Source organism: Anoplophora glabripennis, unplaced genomic scaffold (genome assembly GCF_000390285.2).
Source record: "Anoplophora glabripennis isolate ALB-LARVAE unplaced genomic scaffold, Agla_2.0 scaffold113, whole genome shotgun sequence".
NCBI lineage: Eukaryota > Metazoa > Arthropoda > Insecta > Coleoptera > Cerambycidae > Anoplophora > Anoplophora glabripennis.
Genome location: NW_019416240.1, coordinates 796,867 through 812,044, shown reverse-complemented (window position 1 = coordinate 812,044; position 15,178 = coordinate 796,867). Strand labels below are relative to the sequence as shown.

Sequence of the window (15,178 nt, the reverse complement as noted above, 5' to 3'; positions counted from 1 at the left end):
GGCCAACCTTTTCAGCGACCGGGCCAATTTTCAGAAATGATATTTGCCACCGGGCCACACACCTAACTTACCTTTTTTTTATAAAACCCTTCCCAGTAGTTGAAATCGTGGTTAAACGGTTGCCAATTCTATTGCTAAAGAAAACAAGAAATATGTATTTTTTTTTGAGGAAAATAAAATATATCTGAGAATCAAACATATTTATTATATAATTTAAAAATATTTTAGTGAGAAACCTGACTTTGTTTTGCCGAACTAAGTGCGTCAATGTTGATCTCGACTGAGGTTGTTGCTACAAGCAAACAGTTTTCCAAATGAGCATCGGTAATTCGTGTTCTCTCGTGAACAAAGCATGTTTGTAAAACTCAGGATATTTATGCTTATCCAAATACGTTTTATAGAACTCTTCTAAACCAACTTGTTGGAATTTCTCCTTTAACTGAGTATCACAACACATTTCACAATGTTCCAATTGCAATCTTCCAGGTAATAAATTCACGTCTACAGCAAATGGCGTTGCAAATGCACAAAATAGTACATGATGTTTTTTAAAATCCTGAAATCGGTTTTCAAATTCTAGATTCAAATTGGATATCAAAGAAGCGTATTTATCCGCCGCCTCCTGTGTGAGGATGAGGAGTTTACTTACCTACAGAATCTATCAAGGCTTAGTAGCGAAAATATAACGAAACTACAGAATAACACTAATACATAGAACTTTGTTAAGCTTCCGAAGCTTCCCGAAGACTCACTTGGCGACGCATTATACCCGCCCCGCAATCCACGAGGTACATCCACACTTCCCACTGATCTCTCACACATACAAGCTTAGCGCGCGCGTTTTGAAATCAGCTCTTATACATACGGACACGAAATAAACTGTAACGATAGTTTCGTCACTGTACTGAGATACTCCCATAGCGATGTTATGGATAATAAAAGTTTAATTTACAAATTTTCTGTTTTGTTTAAAATTAAATATTATGTTTTCACCCAGCTCCGCGGGCCACAACATAACAACCGACGGGCCGCATGCGGCCCGCGGGCCGCGGGTTGGCCACCCCTGCTCTAAACTATTAACTTCAGCATGCTGCAAATTTGATAATCGACAACACATGCATACAGCTTGTTTTTGACGTTGCAAGTGAAACTTCATTATGCCCAGAATGCTAGGGACGGACTATAACCAATGGTTAACAACCCAGAATTTTTGCATAGATGACGATCGCAATCTGCCTGTATAAAAAATAAGTTCTCTGAAGAATTTACCAACGATAATATCCTCTTGGTTCAACTCGGTAAAATAAACAGTTTAGGAAAAATTTGAGATTTTATATCACAGTGCTCGTCAAGAGGCGCCTCCGCCATTTTTTGTTTTTAATTTTTAATTGGACATAATTACTATGTTAGAAGTGTTAGAACCGTATTTATTTTTAAAATAAGAGCCTAGAAAATCTTACTGTCTGCTAATGTAATTTTTATTAACCAAATTTGACAAATACACTTTACACATAACACAAAATAGAAAAACGAAACAATAATAAGTTAAAGTTAAAAAAAATAATTTAAAAGAAAGATTTTCAATATGGCCAATTTCCACCTCCACACATTTCATAGGTCTACGAATGTTATTTGTTTGTACATGAAAAAGCATTTCTGGAGTAGGTATATCTAATATTATCACAATGAAAATTAATTCTTTGTAGCAATTCATCCCTTGTCTGTACTGGGGTTGTGTGCGCTAAACTTTTCAAGTACCGCGAAGGAAGAAGTCCATCGGGTTAAAGTCCGGAGAACGTGGTGGCCATGAAAATGTACCTCTTCTCCCAATCCATTTATTATTAAACACAATAGATATTTAGATATAATTTCGTACATAAATAATGGAACATCGTCTAATTGTGGCTGCAAATTATTTTGCAAAAACTACAAATATCTATGTCCATTCATACGTTCCCCAAAAACGTATGGACCTATTAAATTATTACCCCAGAAATGCTTTCTCGTGTACAAACAAATAACATTCGTAGCCTTAGGAAGTGTGTGGAGATGGAAGGTGTCCATATTGAAAATGTATTTTGTTTTCTTTCTTTTAAATTATTTTTTTAATTTTAACTTATTCTTGTTTTGTTTTTCTATTTTGTGTTGTGTAAAGTGTGTTTATCAAATTTTGTTAGTGAAAATTACATTAGTAGACAGTAAGAATTTCTAGGCTCTTATTTTAAAGATATGTACTCTTCTAACTTAGTAATTAAGTGCAACTAAAAAAATATCTGTACTCGGCTTTTTTGTATCAAGTACCGGGACACCCTGTAAAACGATAAAAAGTATACCTCCAAAATAAATTCAAAATTTCTCTATGCCAATGATTTTCTTTTACTTTTGAGTAAGTTTGAATACATTTTAGATATTAAGTACAACTTTTACCCCTTCTTGTAAACAGTACTTAAAAAGCATTTCTCAACATTAGATTGGCACTACAAAATCACTGATTTTACGATTCTCCGTAACAATTTTCTGATTTGGGTTTTTAGGTGCTCAATAATTATCTAATAAATCTGTTAACATTACTTTAGTTAAGGTAATTAACAATGATATTGCTGGTTACCATAAAGGGTAACCGCAAAGGTAATAACACGTACGATATTACCACGGTATGTGGTTTTATTATCACACAAGTAGCAATTAAAAAGAAAAAGAAAAAAGACCTCCTTTCACTGCAATAGTGTCACCCGTCATTCTAAAAAAAATCTTAGCTAAAAGTTGATTACGTTCAATGACTACTTTTCAACATGTTTCTCAAACCAGAGACTGAGAATAAATTCTTATTCTTCGTTTGATCATTCAGATACCGAAGAAAATGGAGACTGCTTATCGCTATGTTTTAACTATCTCTAAATTACAAAGTCATTATTTATTATAAAAATATTTTCAAATGACATATTTAGTGTGACGAACTTTTTTTATACTTTGTTCACTTTTTGTTTTAAAACGACGGCTATGTCAGAGACGATAGAAAAAGAGACGAAGAAAGAACCACTGTGAGAAATTTTCTACTATAAATTTTTCAGAAGGCCAGGTACCTATAAATTTTGCATCAGCTACGCGGCCTAGCACGCCATGCGTAGAATATTAAGCAACCGAAATGGTAATTGTTATTATATAAATAATATTATCGCCGGCTTTTATTTCTTCCAATAAATAATTGTTTTAGAAATCTTCCTCGAGCTCCCAGATGCATCTATAATCTGAAATTTTACATAATCCGGAGATAAAAGTAAGAGTGCACCTGCTTTGCATGCCCGTAATAATTTTGCAATGTTGCTGATCAAAAAGTGACGTGTTTTGCAATGTTGAATGAACGGTGAAGTTAACGATTTATCGAGTATATGGGGATTCTCGAAATAAGACTGACAAATCGATTGTTTAGAAATTGTCTTGGTTTTGCACAAGATTACTTTAAAGTAATATCAACACAGGCGCTGTATTTCCACAATTTCTTCTTGCATTAAAAAAATGCCGTACCAGATCAAATAATGAAATACACGATAAAATTAAATTAATTAAATTAAAATATTTTCGATGATATACTCTTAGGTGATGCTTATGAGCTATAAAAGATTTGAATTCTTTCGAAATATTAAAGAAGAAAGACAAAAATTAGTCAGGGCTATCAAGTTTACTTGTAATTATTTAAACTGTCAACTGATACTCTTTGTAATTGTACAAGTTATCGATATTTTGGACCATTTTGGTGATACATGCATTTTGTATCTTGGAAACTATAAGAGATAAGAAAATGGTTAGATGGTGAAAGTTTTAAACAGTTATGTTGCTATTTTAATGGTTCTTGCAGACCGGTCCTACCTCTTCAGTTATTTTGAAAAAAACGTAATTGTCGCGTTTTCGAAAACCGTTTGTAACTTTTTTATTTAGAGGAATTTTTAAAATCTGAAAACACTATTTCACAGCAAGTTTTTTCGAGAAAATTCACTGTATATTTAGATTTTCATTGCGACGTTTCAGTTGCGAGAAACCATCATCAACCTTTTTTTTGTCTTTGGGCGCCATATTCAATTTTAAACTGAGCAAATAGAGCATATTTTTGGCTTTTCGATAAGCAAGACAAAATTTCAAAAACAACTTCAAAAATCAATATTTTAATAATTTTAGTAAATCCCGCAACATCGCATAATTTTGAAATCAAAAAAAATTACGGGCTGAAAACCCCCTTCACCAACCTAAATGGGACGCATATGATTTGCATGTCGAAAAACGGAGTAGCCCATGTTATTTAACGTAAAAGTTATGTAAGACCCATAAATTTTTTTCTATTTATTTGCGACCGTTTTGTCAATAACAGAAAAAAAAACTGTTTTGTTTGAGCCCTTTTAAGGGCGTATAACTTCGTAAGGGTGCGTTAATAGGAACTTTTTGGCTTATTTTAATGAGTTATAAACGCAGCAGAAGTTTGGAACCCTATTTTAGAAACACCCTGTATAAGACAGGAAAATGGTTAGATGGTGAAAGTTTTAGACAGTTCAGTTGCTACTTTAATGAATTTCATTATATATTTAAATTTTCATGGCAACGCGACGTTTCGGTTGCGAGGAATCATAATCAACATTATTTTTTCTTATGGGCGCCATATTGAGTTTTTTTAAGCTGAGCAAATAGAGCACATTTTTGGCTTTTCAATAAGTAAGACAAAATTTCAAAAACAACTTCAAAAATCAGTATTTTAATAATTTTAGTAAATCCCGCAACACCGCATAATTTTTCGAAACTATTATAGAATAGTCTCAAATTTATGTAAAAGCTTATCATTAATGACATGGCGTTGAGTTGAGCAATAGTTTGAAAAATTATGCGGTGTTGCCAGATTTATAAAAAGATATTGAAATATTGTTTTTTGAGATTGTCTTTGAAATTTTTTCTTACTTACATCATTGAAAAGCCAAAGAAATGCTCTATTTGCTCAACTTGAAATTCAATATGGCGCCCATAAGAAACAAAAACTGATAATGGACCAAGTATAACCGATTATTTTGAAATACTTTTTCGTAGGAATTTCAACACTCCAACCAAGAAGAAAAAGAATTTACATACACAGAATAGCTGTCTGCCCCCACAGAGTATAACCCGAGAACAACAATAGCAGGCCAAAGACTCCTAGCTAAGGTTGAGGAAGTGCAATGTAGGTCTGGAACTGATAGCGATAAGGTACGTAGGCCAGAGCAAAGCAATCCAAAGGATCATCATTCTTTCAATATCGGCACAAACCGCGAAATCCTTAAAACAACTAAAATCAGTAGGTCACCACCACTTCATGTTCTAGTAATTGCCACTGATTTATATTTTACCTACTTTTTAAAGTGTTCCAAGAAACTCCATAGATTATTATTGTAGCTGTGGAAAACAGCACACCATTACGACACACAACTTCCATATTCTTTTGAGTGTATTGAGAATACGATTTTTGTCTTTGTATGCATTTATACCGGTACCAGTAATTACCGCCTTAAAGAGAAGATGAATAATAATCGATATTTTAGAGATCTGATCCATATTTTTACCAAAAAAGTATCATTTATACCTCAAACAATAAAACAAAGTCAAAATTAAGGACACACTGAATTATTTTGTACTATGCCTCTGCCAATACTAATTAATTCTAATACGAAATACATTTCGCATTAGAAAAACTGAATTAGATAGTCACTGAGGTACCCATAAAAAGTTATAGTGTGGTCAAGTGATAGGGATCCCCAAAGATATAGCACCCCGTATGTTATTTTCTTATGTAAAACATTTTAAAAAACTTTAACACCCGATATCTCAACAAAAAGATCCTTCAAATACAAATGTTGATTTAGGAAAATATTTGACATCATACTATAGCTTCGTTCCAAAAGACAGGAGAATTGGTTCAGAACCGGACGGAGATTGCGCAGAACGAAATTCGCGTTCCAACGGATATAGAACTGATTCTGTAAGAATACTTACAGCATTCCAACAATGATGGAACTAGTTCTGAACTGATTCAGAACCGGTGAAATCGGTATATGGTCCTGAGCAGGAACTAGAAGAACTATTCTTGGAGCATACGCATTGAATACATACACAAAATCATAGTTATACTTATAATCTCTATATTTTGTGTTTATAACCTATTTTAGTTTGAGTGATTTAGATAATGATTTTCTGGCTTCCGAGTTGAGCGAAGAAGAGGATTTCGATATTCTTAGGCATTCAGTTAACTTGAGAGACGACAAACATGTGATAGTTCGTAAACTATCAGATAACGAATGTAAATATTTGTATTTATGAATATGAGGTGAACTATATCCACTGCGTAAGCTTTCGATAACAGATATTGTTATTCTGCTGTATTACTTTTATAGGATAAGGATATTTTTAAAATACATAATGTGCGTTCAACCATTTCACTCACAAATAGTCTCAAACTTTCTCTCTTTGAAAAATAGACGTTTAGATTTAAAAAAAGTGTATTAACCTTGGTCTCTACGCTCTACAGCTTTATTCATGAATTATGCGGGAAAAAAGCTTATCCGGAGTCAATACCTCGGAGTGATGTGGGTATTTGTATGTAAACAACTTGCGTAAGATTGGGAAAGGAATGAAAAAAGAGCGGCGTCAACTCTTGGTAAAAAATTGATTGAAGGCACATGTTGAGAGTCAACCTATCAATTTTAACAAATAAAAGAAAACAAAAATAATGAGCTAAGGGCCATGAATGGTATGGCACAACTTCGTATCTTAATAAAAAAAAGGAATATTTCCGGTTAGGGAAATTTAAATACATAAAAAAAGAAAACTTAAAATAGTTGAAGAGCGAAGTGTATTTATTTAGTTTAAAACTATTTTACTCCGCAACTATTTCACATTTTTGAACATGAATATTAAAATATTTCTGTGGTAATGCGATTTTAGGCAAACTAGAATTTGTTCGAATAACTTTTCTCAAAATACATATTTTCTCTCGTGCAGTAATTCGAAAACACACTGTATTTTCAATGTCATACAAAGTCATTTTGCTCACAGTGTATATTAGGATAAAAATTGTAAAAAAATTGACAATATTTAACATTTTCACAACTATATTAGAGCAACTATTTAAATATTTTATTATTTTTTATTTTTATTGAGAAATTATATTGCCCTAAAAGATGTAAACGATATTTGAAACTTACCCCGCAAAAAAAGTCTTTTCATTCTGATGTAGGGCATAGCTAGGCCACTGAAAATAAATATAAAATAATTAGTACTTACAAAAGAATATTGTTAAATATTCCGCTACTAACATAAATAAAAAACAAATAGTTATAATAAATAGACCCTAAAGACGCACATAACTATTTACTATTTTCACTTATTATACTATTGGCATGTACATCTATAAACCAAGGCACTTGTATATCTAACTGTTTTAAAAATATGTATTATAGTGTACTTTGCAGACTATCAGTAGTTATCCTTAAGAATAATGTTAATGATATAGTGAGAAACAACTACTCTATAGACTACTGCCCCAGACAACACAATTGCACCGTCAATATCGATATTAGCCGTTTACTAGATATATGCTGATTGGGGCATTAGTACACAAAGTAGTTATTTCCATAATTTCATTAATTAAAACTTTGTTACGTCTGCTGCGACACTGGTATTGATTTCATAGTACCAACGAAATAACAGGACGCTCACTGTTAGTTTGACTATATTCGAAGGCCATACACTCTGAATGTTATGTCTCATCCAAATCCCTCAAAAATAATGATGTTTATGATAATTGTAATGATAAACCTCTTTATGATGAAATTATCTTACTCTGATACCTTACCTCCTGTATTTTGACCCGCTGAAGAAGATGGAGCCATCAGAAATGTTTCGTCACGTTAGAATTTTTCCCTAACCTCAAAAAATAGATAAAAATCAGTGGAAATTTCGATTGTCTGTTAAAATAGTTAAAATTTTGAAATAAAATTACACAGACGTGTTAATAGAGTCAAAATAAAAACTTTTTATTCTTTTATTCTTGCACATTATTTTTCTCTAAAATGCCCCTTTTTAACAAATTTGGAGAATTATTAAAATCCTTATAACTCCTCAATGATGCATTTTAAAGAAAAAAGTGTAAAAATAAAATGTTTTTATTTTGATGCAATTAAACGCAAACTAATAAAAAGGAATATATAAGAGCCCTACACCTACCCAAACGAAAAAACACGTAGCAAACGGAAATCCGGGTGTGCCTATATTTTGTTGTTTTAGGCATTTTAATAATGCTCAGAATTAGTTTAAAATAGCTGTAACGCCACAAGGAGGCATTTTAGAGAATAATTAATACGTATACTTTAATTTCTTTAAAATGTTAAATATTTATTTTAACAAAATATCGAGATTTCCACTAATTTTGAGCTATTTTTTGAGGTTAGGGAATAGTCCTGACGTGATGGAGCATTTCTGATGGCTCGTCTTCTCCGGGGGTCAAAATACAGGGGTGTATCATACACTGTTAAAAAGTACAAAAATGAAGAAAAATGTTTGTGTCTCATGTAATCTGTAACTATAACGTAACATTTAAATATTTTCTCAACTCGTCTTCTGTTTTTTTCTCATTGATATTTATCGCAAATATTTTAGATAAAAATATGATGATCGTTCATACCTATAAAGAGTTTATGGATAACTATGATGTTCCAGTTCCATGGTATTCACAACACAAAGGTTAAAACTAACTATATTTATAGCAACATAAATTTCACAGCAACTTGATAGGAAAGATAGTAAATCACTTATTACTCGTTATTACGCGTTATTTTCACAGACTACTTAAAGACCGTATTCTCATTTTTTAAATGCATAGATACAATTTAGACGTACATACTAATTGGAAAAAATCTATCAAATTACCTACAAAGGCGACGCAACTTTCTCTGTCCATCACTGCACAACCTCTATTATATTCTTAAAAAAGCTATTATAAATATACAATTTAACTTTCCTAGTTTGCGTAAAAGTTCACAGACGGCCTTGGTATTTATTCGAATATGATTTTTGTAACACTTCTCGGGATTATTGTTTTATTTCTTTTATTTATAACCGGGTAAATTGGTTTGCGTATCGCTGAAATAAATATAAAAATGATTCAATGAATTATACTTTTCTCTATCTTATGCATCACACAGCCGTTATTATGAATTATTATGAAGAAAGAAACAAGTGCTAAAAAGGTACGAATTGCTCAAATAAATGAACATCGCATAGGTGCCAAAATAAAAAGGTTTTTAGTTTTTTTTCCCACCGTATTTGAACTTAGTTCCTTACTATTGTAGTGATAAAAAGTTCTATAGATTTAATTTACAATTTTTCACTTTAATATTATGTCGATGGTTCTATATTTCATCCTATAAGTATCAATTGTTTTTTACTGCACACTTTCTAAATTTATGAACCTGCAACAATAATTATAAATATTACATAATGCAACTAAAATATACGAGGTTAGCCAAAAATAAGTAACGATAACATTAATATACACTCAAACCGGATATCATCAAAATTTGTACCTATATTATTTTGTGCTAAAAGTATTTTTCCAAGGAATTATTTTTAGCGATATCTTTTTAAATCAATGTTCGATTGTTTTTTTTACACAGCATATTCTGATTCCACAGGAGCTTTTACATACGTCAACATTTTGTTCTATTCAAATATCTTAACAGCAAAGCACTAAATTGCAATAAAAATTGAAATCAATTAAAAAGAAAATCCCTGTTTTTCTTATATTTATTTGTATACAGCAATTTCTCGAAATTACACAAGCACAAAAAAAAGTCTAAACCCAGAAGACCCACATATCATTTACGAAGGAATTCGATGCGCTAAATCCTGTAATCGAAACTCATTACTTACCGATGAATTTCGGAGAAAAGTGAAATTTTAGAGTGAAATCTGGCCCAAACATTGATCAAAATTGATTTTTTCGAAAATTGTGTGCAAATATATAATTTTAAGTATAATAAAATAAATATTTGGGCCAATTTTCACCCAAATAGTGGATTTTCTGAGAACTATCGAGGTCATGGTAAATTTTACTAATAACAGCGTGTTCGGCATCTCAGAATATTACGAAAATGATATATTTGGACAAAATTTAGGGAAAAATCAGTTTTGACCCATATTTGGGGCAGTCTTCACCCAAATATTTCACTTTTCTCCAAAATTCATCAGCAAGACATGAATTTTAACAGGAGCGCAACGAAATCCTTCGGGATGATCTGTGGATCTCTTGATAGAGATACTTAATATCGCTTTAAAAAACACTATTTTCAATTATTGAGTAAAAATTTACAAAATGTACTACGAAGAAAAATGCTGACGCAAAATAGCACAAATGTACAGGTTCGCCATTCTCCTTCCATTTTACTGCCTTAATTGTAGAATGTCCAAACCACTTCTATTCGACGCAGAAAGGTCTAACCTACACAACGACATCAAATTCACTCCGATCGTACCACCCCTCCGCCCAGCGGTCTCAACCGAAAGTTATTACACTGTTTATTAATACAGCTGGTGGCGTTCTCTGCACACTGAGAAAAATGCGCAGCCTGCTACGCGCGTCTTATGGCGGTTTTCCACTAAACGGACAGTTGAGTTTATGTCCTGTTTGTGTTTTCTAGAACAAAACAAAAACAAAACTGAAACAAACCCAAAACTCTTGTTTCCATCAAGCGGGCTACATTTTGTTCGAGTTTTATTTTTGTTTTCAGTCCTTTTCCACTGGTTGTCGCGAGGAAGTCGGAACACATTTTTCCAATAACGAGCCAACATGTTTAGAGAAGATTTTTTTATTCTTAGTTATGGCTGGTTTATATTTACTATTTACTGACGTCCTTGGAAAAAAAGTGTGTCTACAGAGTGTCCCACCTCGAACTCCATAGATGGATATCTGGGAGACCGCTCTAAGGATTTTTTTGAATTTGTGACTGTGTGATACGGACTGTGGGGCCCACCAAGTTAAAATATTTTCAATATCATCGTACTTCCGGTTACACCGGAAGTCGATATTAAATTTCTTATTTTAAATGGAACCCCCTATATATTATTGCATTTTTGGAGACATCCTCCATTTTTAAGTTGAAAACATATAACACACTCCATACTTAGAATTGACCGTTTCCGAGATATTTCGATTTTGAAAAAATTGACATATGCAGACTGTCAGCAAAATTTCGTTTTCCCGGTTTATTTTTTTTGTGCAAATTGGACATTTTGTAGAGAAAGACCTGCTTTATCGAATTTGACATGAAAATTTTCCAGTTTTTATACAGGGTGGTCAAATTTTTTTTTATCGTATATGAAGTTCAGAATATGTGGAAAACTCGAAATTTTTAAACGGAAACCCCTATTTTTTTGCAATAATATACAGGGGTTCCATTTATAATAAGAAAGTTAATATCAACTTCCGGTATAACCGGAAATACGATGACCTTGAAAATATTTTAGCTTGGTAGGCTCCACAGTCCGTATCACGCCAACACAATTTCAAAAAAATCCTTCAGTTTCCCAGATATCCATGGATGGAGTTCGTGGTATATGTACGGTTAAAGTGTTTACTTGGTTAGTTTGTATCTTAGCCAAGTAAACACTTTAACTGAACACATATATATTTTTTAATAGCTATAATCATTAATGATTAAAATATTGTTTTTGGGAAGAAGAAAACGCCAAAATAGATATTGGGTTGGATCACTTAAATAGAAAATACAACACGACCGTTTCCACTAAACAGACTTGAGTTTCAAAACACGTCGAAACCTTTTGATGTGACCGCTTTCGAGCGGGACCCGAAAAACAAAAACACGCCAGTCTTCAAAATGTTTGCGAAAAGTTACAGTTTTGTTTTATTCGACACAAGTTTGTGTTTTGTTTTTGTTTTGTCCGTTTAGTGGAAAACCGTCTTTTTGAAGCGGGACCCGAAAAACAATACTCCAACTGTCGCAAAACACGCTAGTCTTCAAAAAGTTTGCGAAAAGTTACAGTTTTGTTTTATTCGACACAAGTTTGTGTTTTGTTTTTGTTTTGTCCGTTTAGTGGAAAACCGCCTTTACGATTTCGGCTCGTCTGAATTAGCTGGATTATATGAGCTGCGTTCTAGTCGATGTCTACCATACACCTTGTAAATACATATGCTTAAAAATGGAGCTATTTAAAAACTACTAAGAAAGTACTATACAGTTATTAATCTCACATAAATGAAAGTAACCGTTTCGAAAGTGGCTGGCAGCCCATATCACCCACATTCTGGTCTGATTAAACGCAGTATTATGTACGCCACAAAATCCCATATTTTCGCGTCCAGCTGCCTATTCCGTAATTTGTCTTTATTTATTCAAGTCGCCGGTTCTCAAAACATTTGAAAGTGGTCTCACAAAGGTGACCACCGTTACGCAATCCGATCGGACTCGCTCTCACGCTTGATAATAATTATTGTGTTCTGCCTGGGATCGATGTCGGCGACGAAAATGGTAAATAGCTGCATCGTCAGGTCTCTCAGGAGGTATTAGTTGACCCTATTGAATTAAATATCTGGAGGGATTGCGATTTACGCGGACTCGAATCGGATCGCTTGACCGATGTGCTCGTTTTTGAGTTTTACGGTGTGAACGTCATTAGTAAGTAGGTTGTCTGGGTGTATAAAAATATGTAAATCGGTCCTAAATTTGAACGTGATGGAAATTGTAACAAATGCGGGATTAAGCAGTATTTTAACATACTGTAACATCTCACTTTAGTAAAACTCGATATTACAAAATAATAATATGGAATATATTTCATAATTTGGTCAATAATTAGATTAGGGTATAACATGTAAACATTATTAACTATATAAAACCTAATTCTACACTAGATACTATACAGGGTGTAACTTTAAGTGCGGGTCAGTTTTTTTAGGGTTAATAGTACGTGTACCTGAACGCGAATCTGAAATTATTATTTTTTTAATCAAATAAATAGGCGAGTTACAAATAGTTTTTTAAAATGCAGTTTAACTTTAATTTGTGTGTGAAATTGACAGTTGTTTTTAAATCAATGTAGGCTGTGACATTGAAAAATAATTTAGTAAAAAAGATTGCATCTGTATAACTTAGCATGGTGTTATTTTAAAGTCACCACGTTTTTTTGATATCACTGTGAAACGCTCAACGTTAAAAACGAAACATTCTATCGTTTCTACACAAAAAACTATTTTTTTACATGATTTGTTAAATATTAGCTAATATTGATACAGAGATACGTTACTAATTGTAAATATGTTATTATGTCAACTGTTAGACAACAAAACTAATTAAAAATAATTTTGTGAAAACAGATTCATTAAGTATTACACCGACTTGTTATTTTAAAGTCACCATATTTTTTTGTTTTAATGTGGACGAACCGCCGAACACTAAAAAACCGCTGTTCTGTTGCGGTATGTTTTTGAAGGCGGATAAGCCGACTGTCCTTTCACCTGATTTAATACGGAAATGGTCGAATACTGCACTGTTCCGTTATAATATAAAAGAGTTATAAAAAAATGTAAAATACAAAAGTTGCACGATCTTTTATGAATTTTTCGAAAATGACATTTGAAAAACAAATGAAGTCCAAACAAAATGGCCGCGGATATTAACTTTGTTAATTTAAACGGAACACCCTGTATATTTTTACATATTTGGATAGAATGTTTCCTATCGAGCATAGTCATATAGGGTTTGTTGGGTCCATCTCTAACAATAAACGAGATACTATTAAAAAAAGGAAAGAATGTTTTTTATAAGAAAATAAGATATCTTGTAATTGTTATACCTCTTTCAGGCACTTCTACCTTTTTTCCAATTACGTAAGGATTTACAGATTTAGTTGTAATATATTTTGACATGTCGGACATTGATATGGTCCAAAATGCGTATAGATATTCTAACTAAATCTCACTAATTAGGCCGTGAGAGGTTCAATTACTCATGGACAATAGTAGGCCGTGATAGTGACAGGTAATGTCACGATAACATTGTTATTGATTGACAGTTTGTATTATTATTTAATTAAAATAGATTACACAGCAGTAGAAAATTGAAATATTATTAGGAATTAAAATATAGTATGGAGAAGATCTTTACTCTATTCGAATTCCTAATATTATTTCTACTTCTGTGTAACCTAGTTTAATTATCATAATACAAACTGTCGATCAATAACAGTATTGTCATGACATTACCTGTCACTATCACAGCCTACCATATAACATTGTCCATGAGTAATTAGGCCTCTCACGGCCTAATTAGTGAGATTTAGTTAAAATACCTATACGCATTTTGAACCATATCGACATGTCAAAATATATTACAACTAAATCTGTAAATCCTTACATAATTGGAAAAAGGGCAGAAATGCCTAAAAAGTACAACATATCTTATTTTCTTAATAAAAAACCTTCTTTTCTTTTTTAATAATATCTCGCTTATTGTTAGAGATGGATCCAACAAACCATATATGGCTATGCTCGACAGAGAACGTTCTATACAAATATGTAAAAATATAAAGGATGTTCCATTTAAAATAACAAAGTTAACATCCGCGGCCATTTTGTTTGGACTTCATTTGTTTTTCAAATGTCATTTTCGAAAAATTCATAAAAAAGCGTGCAACTTTTGTATTTTACATTTTTTTTATAACTCTTAAAACAAATAAGTTAAAGTGGGGGTCAAAATATAGTGAATCACCTTGTACATAAAGTGCCTTTATGTGGAGTAAGTGTATAATCTTTTAAAGTTATTTTTGTTTAAAGTTTAAAGTTTTTGTACATTATGAAAAAACATGTACTTATACGAATCAAGAAAGAGTTGATATGGTTAGAGCCTACTTTCAGGAGCAAAGAAAACGATATCAGATAGATTACGCCGACTTAAAAGTACCGAATAAGAAAATGTTTGTCAGATTAGTTCAACATTTAAAAGATTATGGAATATTTGAACCAGAAATTTTAATCGCCGTGGAAAATCAGGTGAGTAAACAGATTATTTATTTATTTATTTATTTATTTATTTATTTATTTATTTATTTATCTATCTATCTATCTATCTATCTATCTATCTATCTATCTATCTAT

General features: G+C 32.2%; 1 protein-coding gene across 1 annotated transcript in view; it reads right to left on the bottom strand.

Annotated features, from left to right (window-relative positions):
* Positions 1–15,178, bottom strand: part of LOC108905973 (mucin-3A-like) — a 131,220-nt gene that overhangs the window by 66,308 nt on the left and 49,734 nt on the right. Inside the window, exon 2 of the mRNA XM_018709084.1 lies at positions 7,215–7,261. Within this exon, the coding sequence (XP_018564600.1) occupies positions 7,215–7,251 (37 nt within the window). The 5' untranslated portion in view covers positions 7,252–7,261. The remainder of the gene's footprint in view (positions 1–7,214; positions 7,262–15,178) is intronic.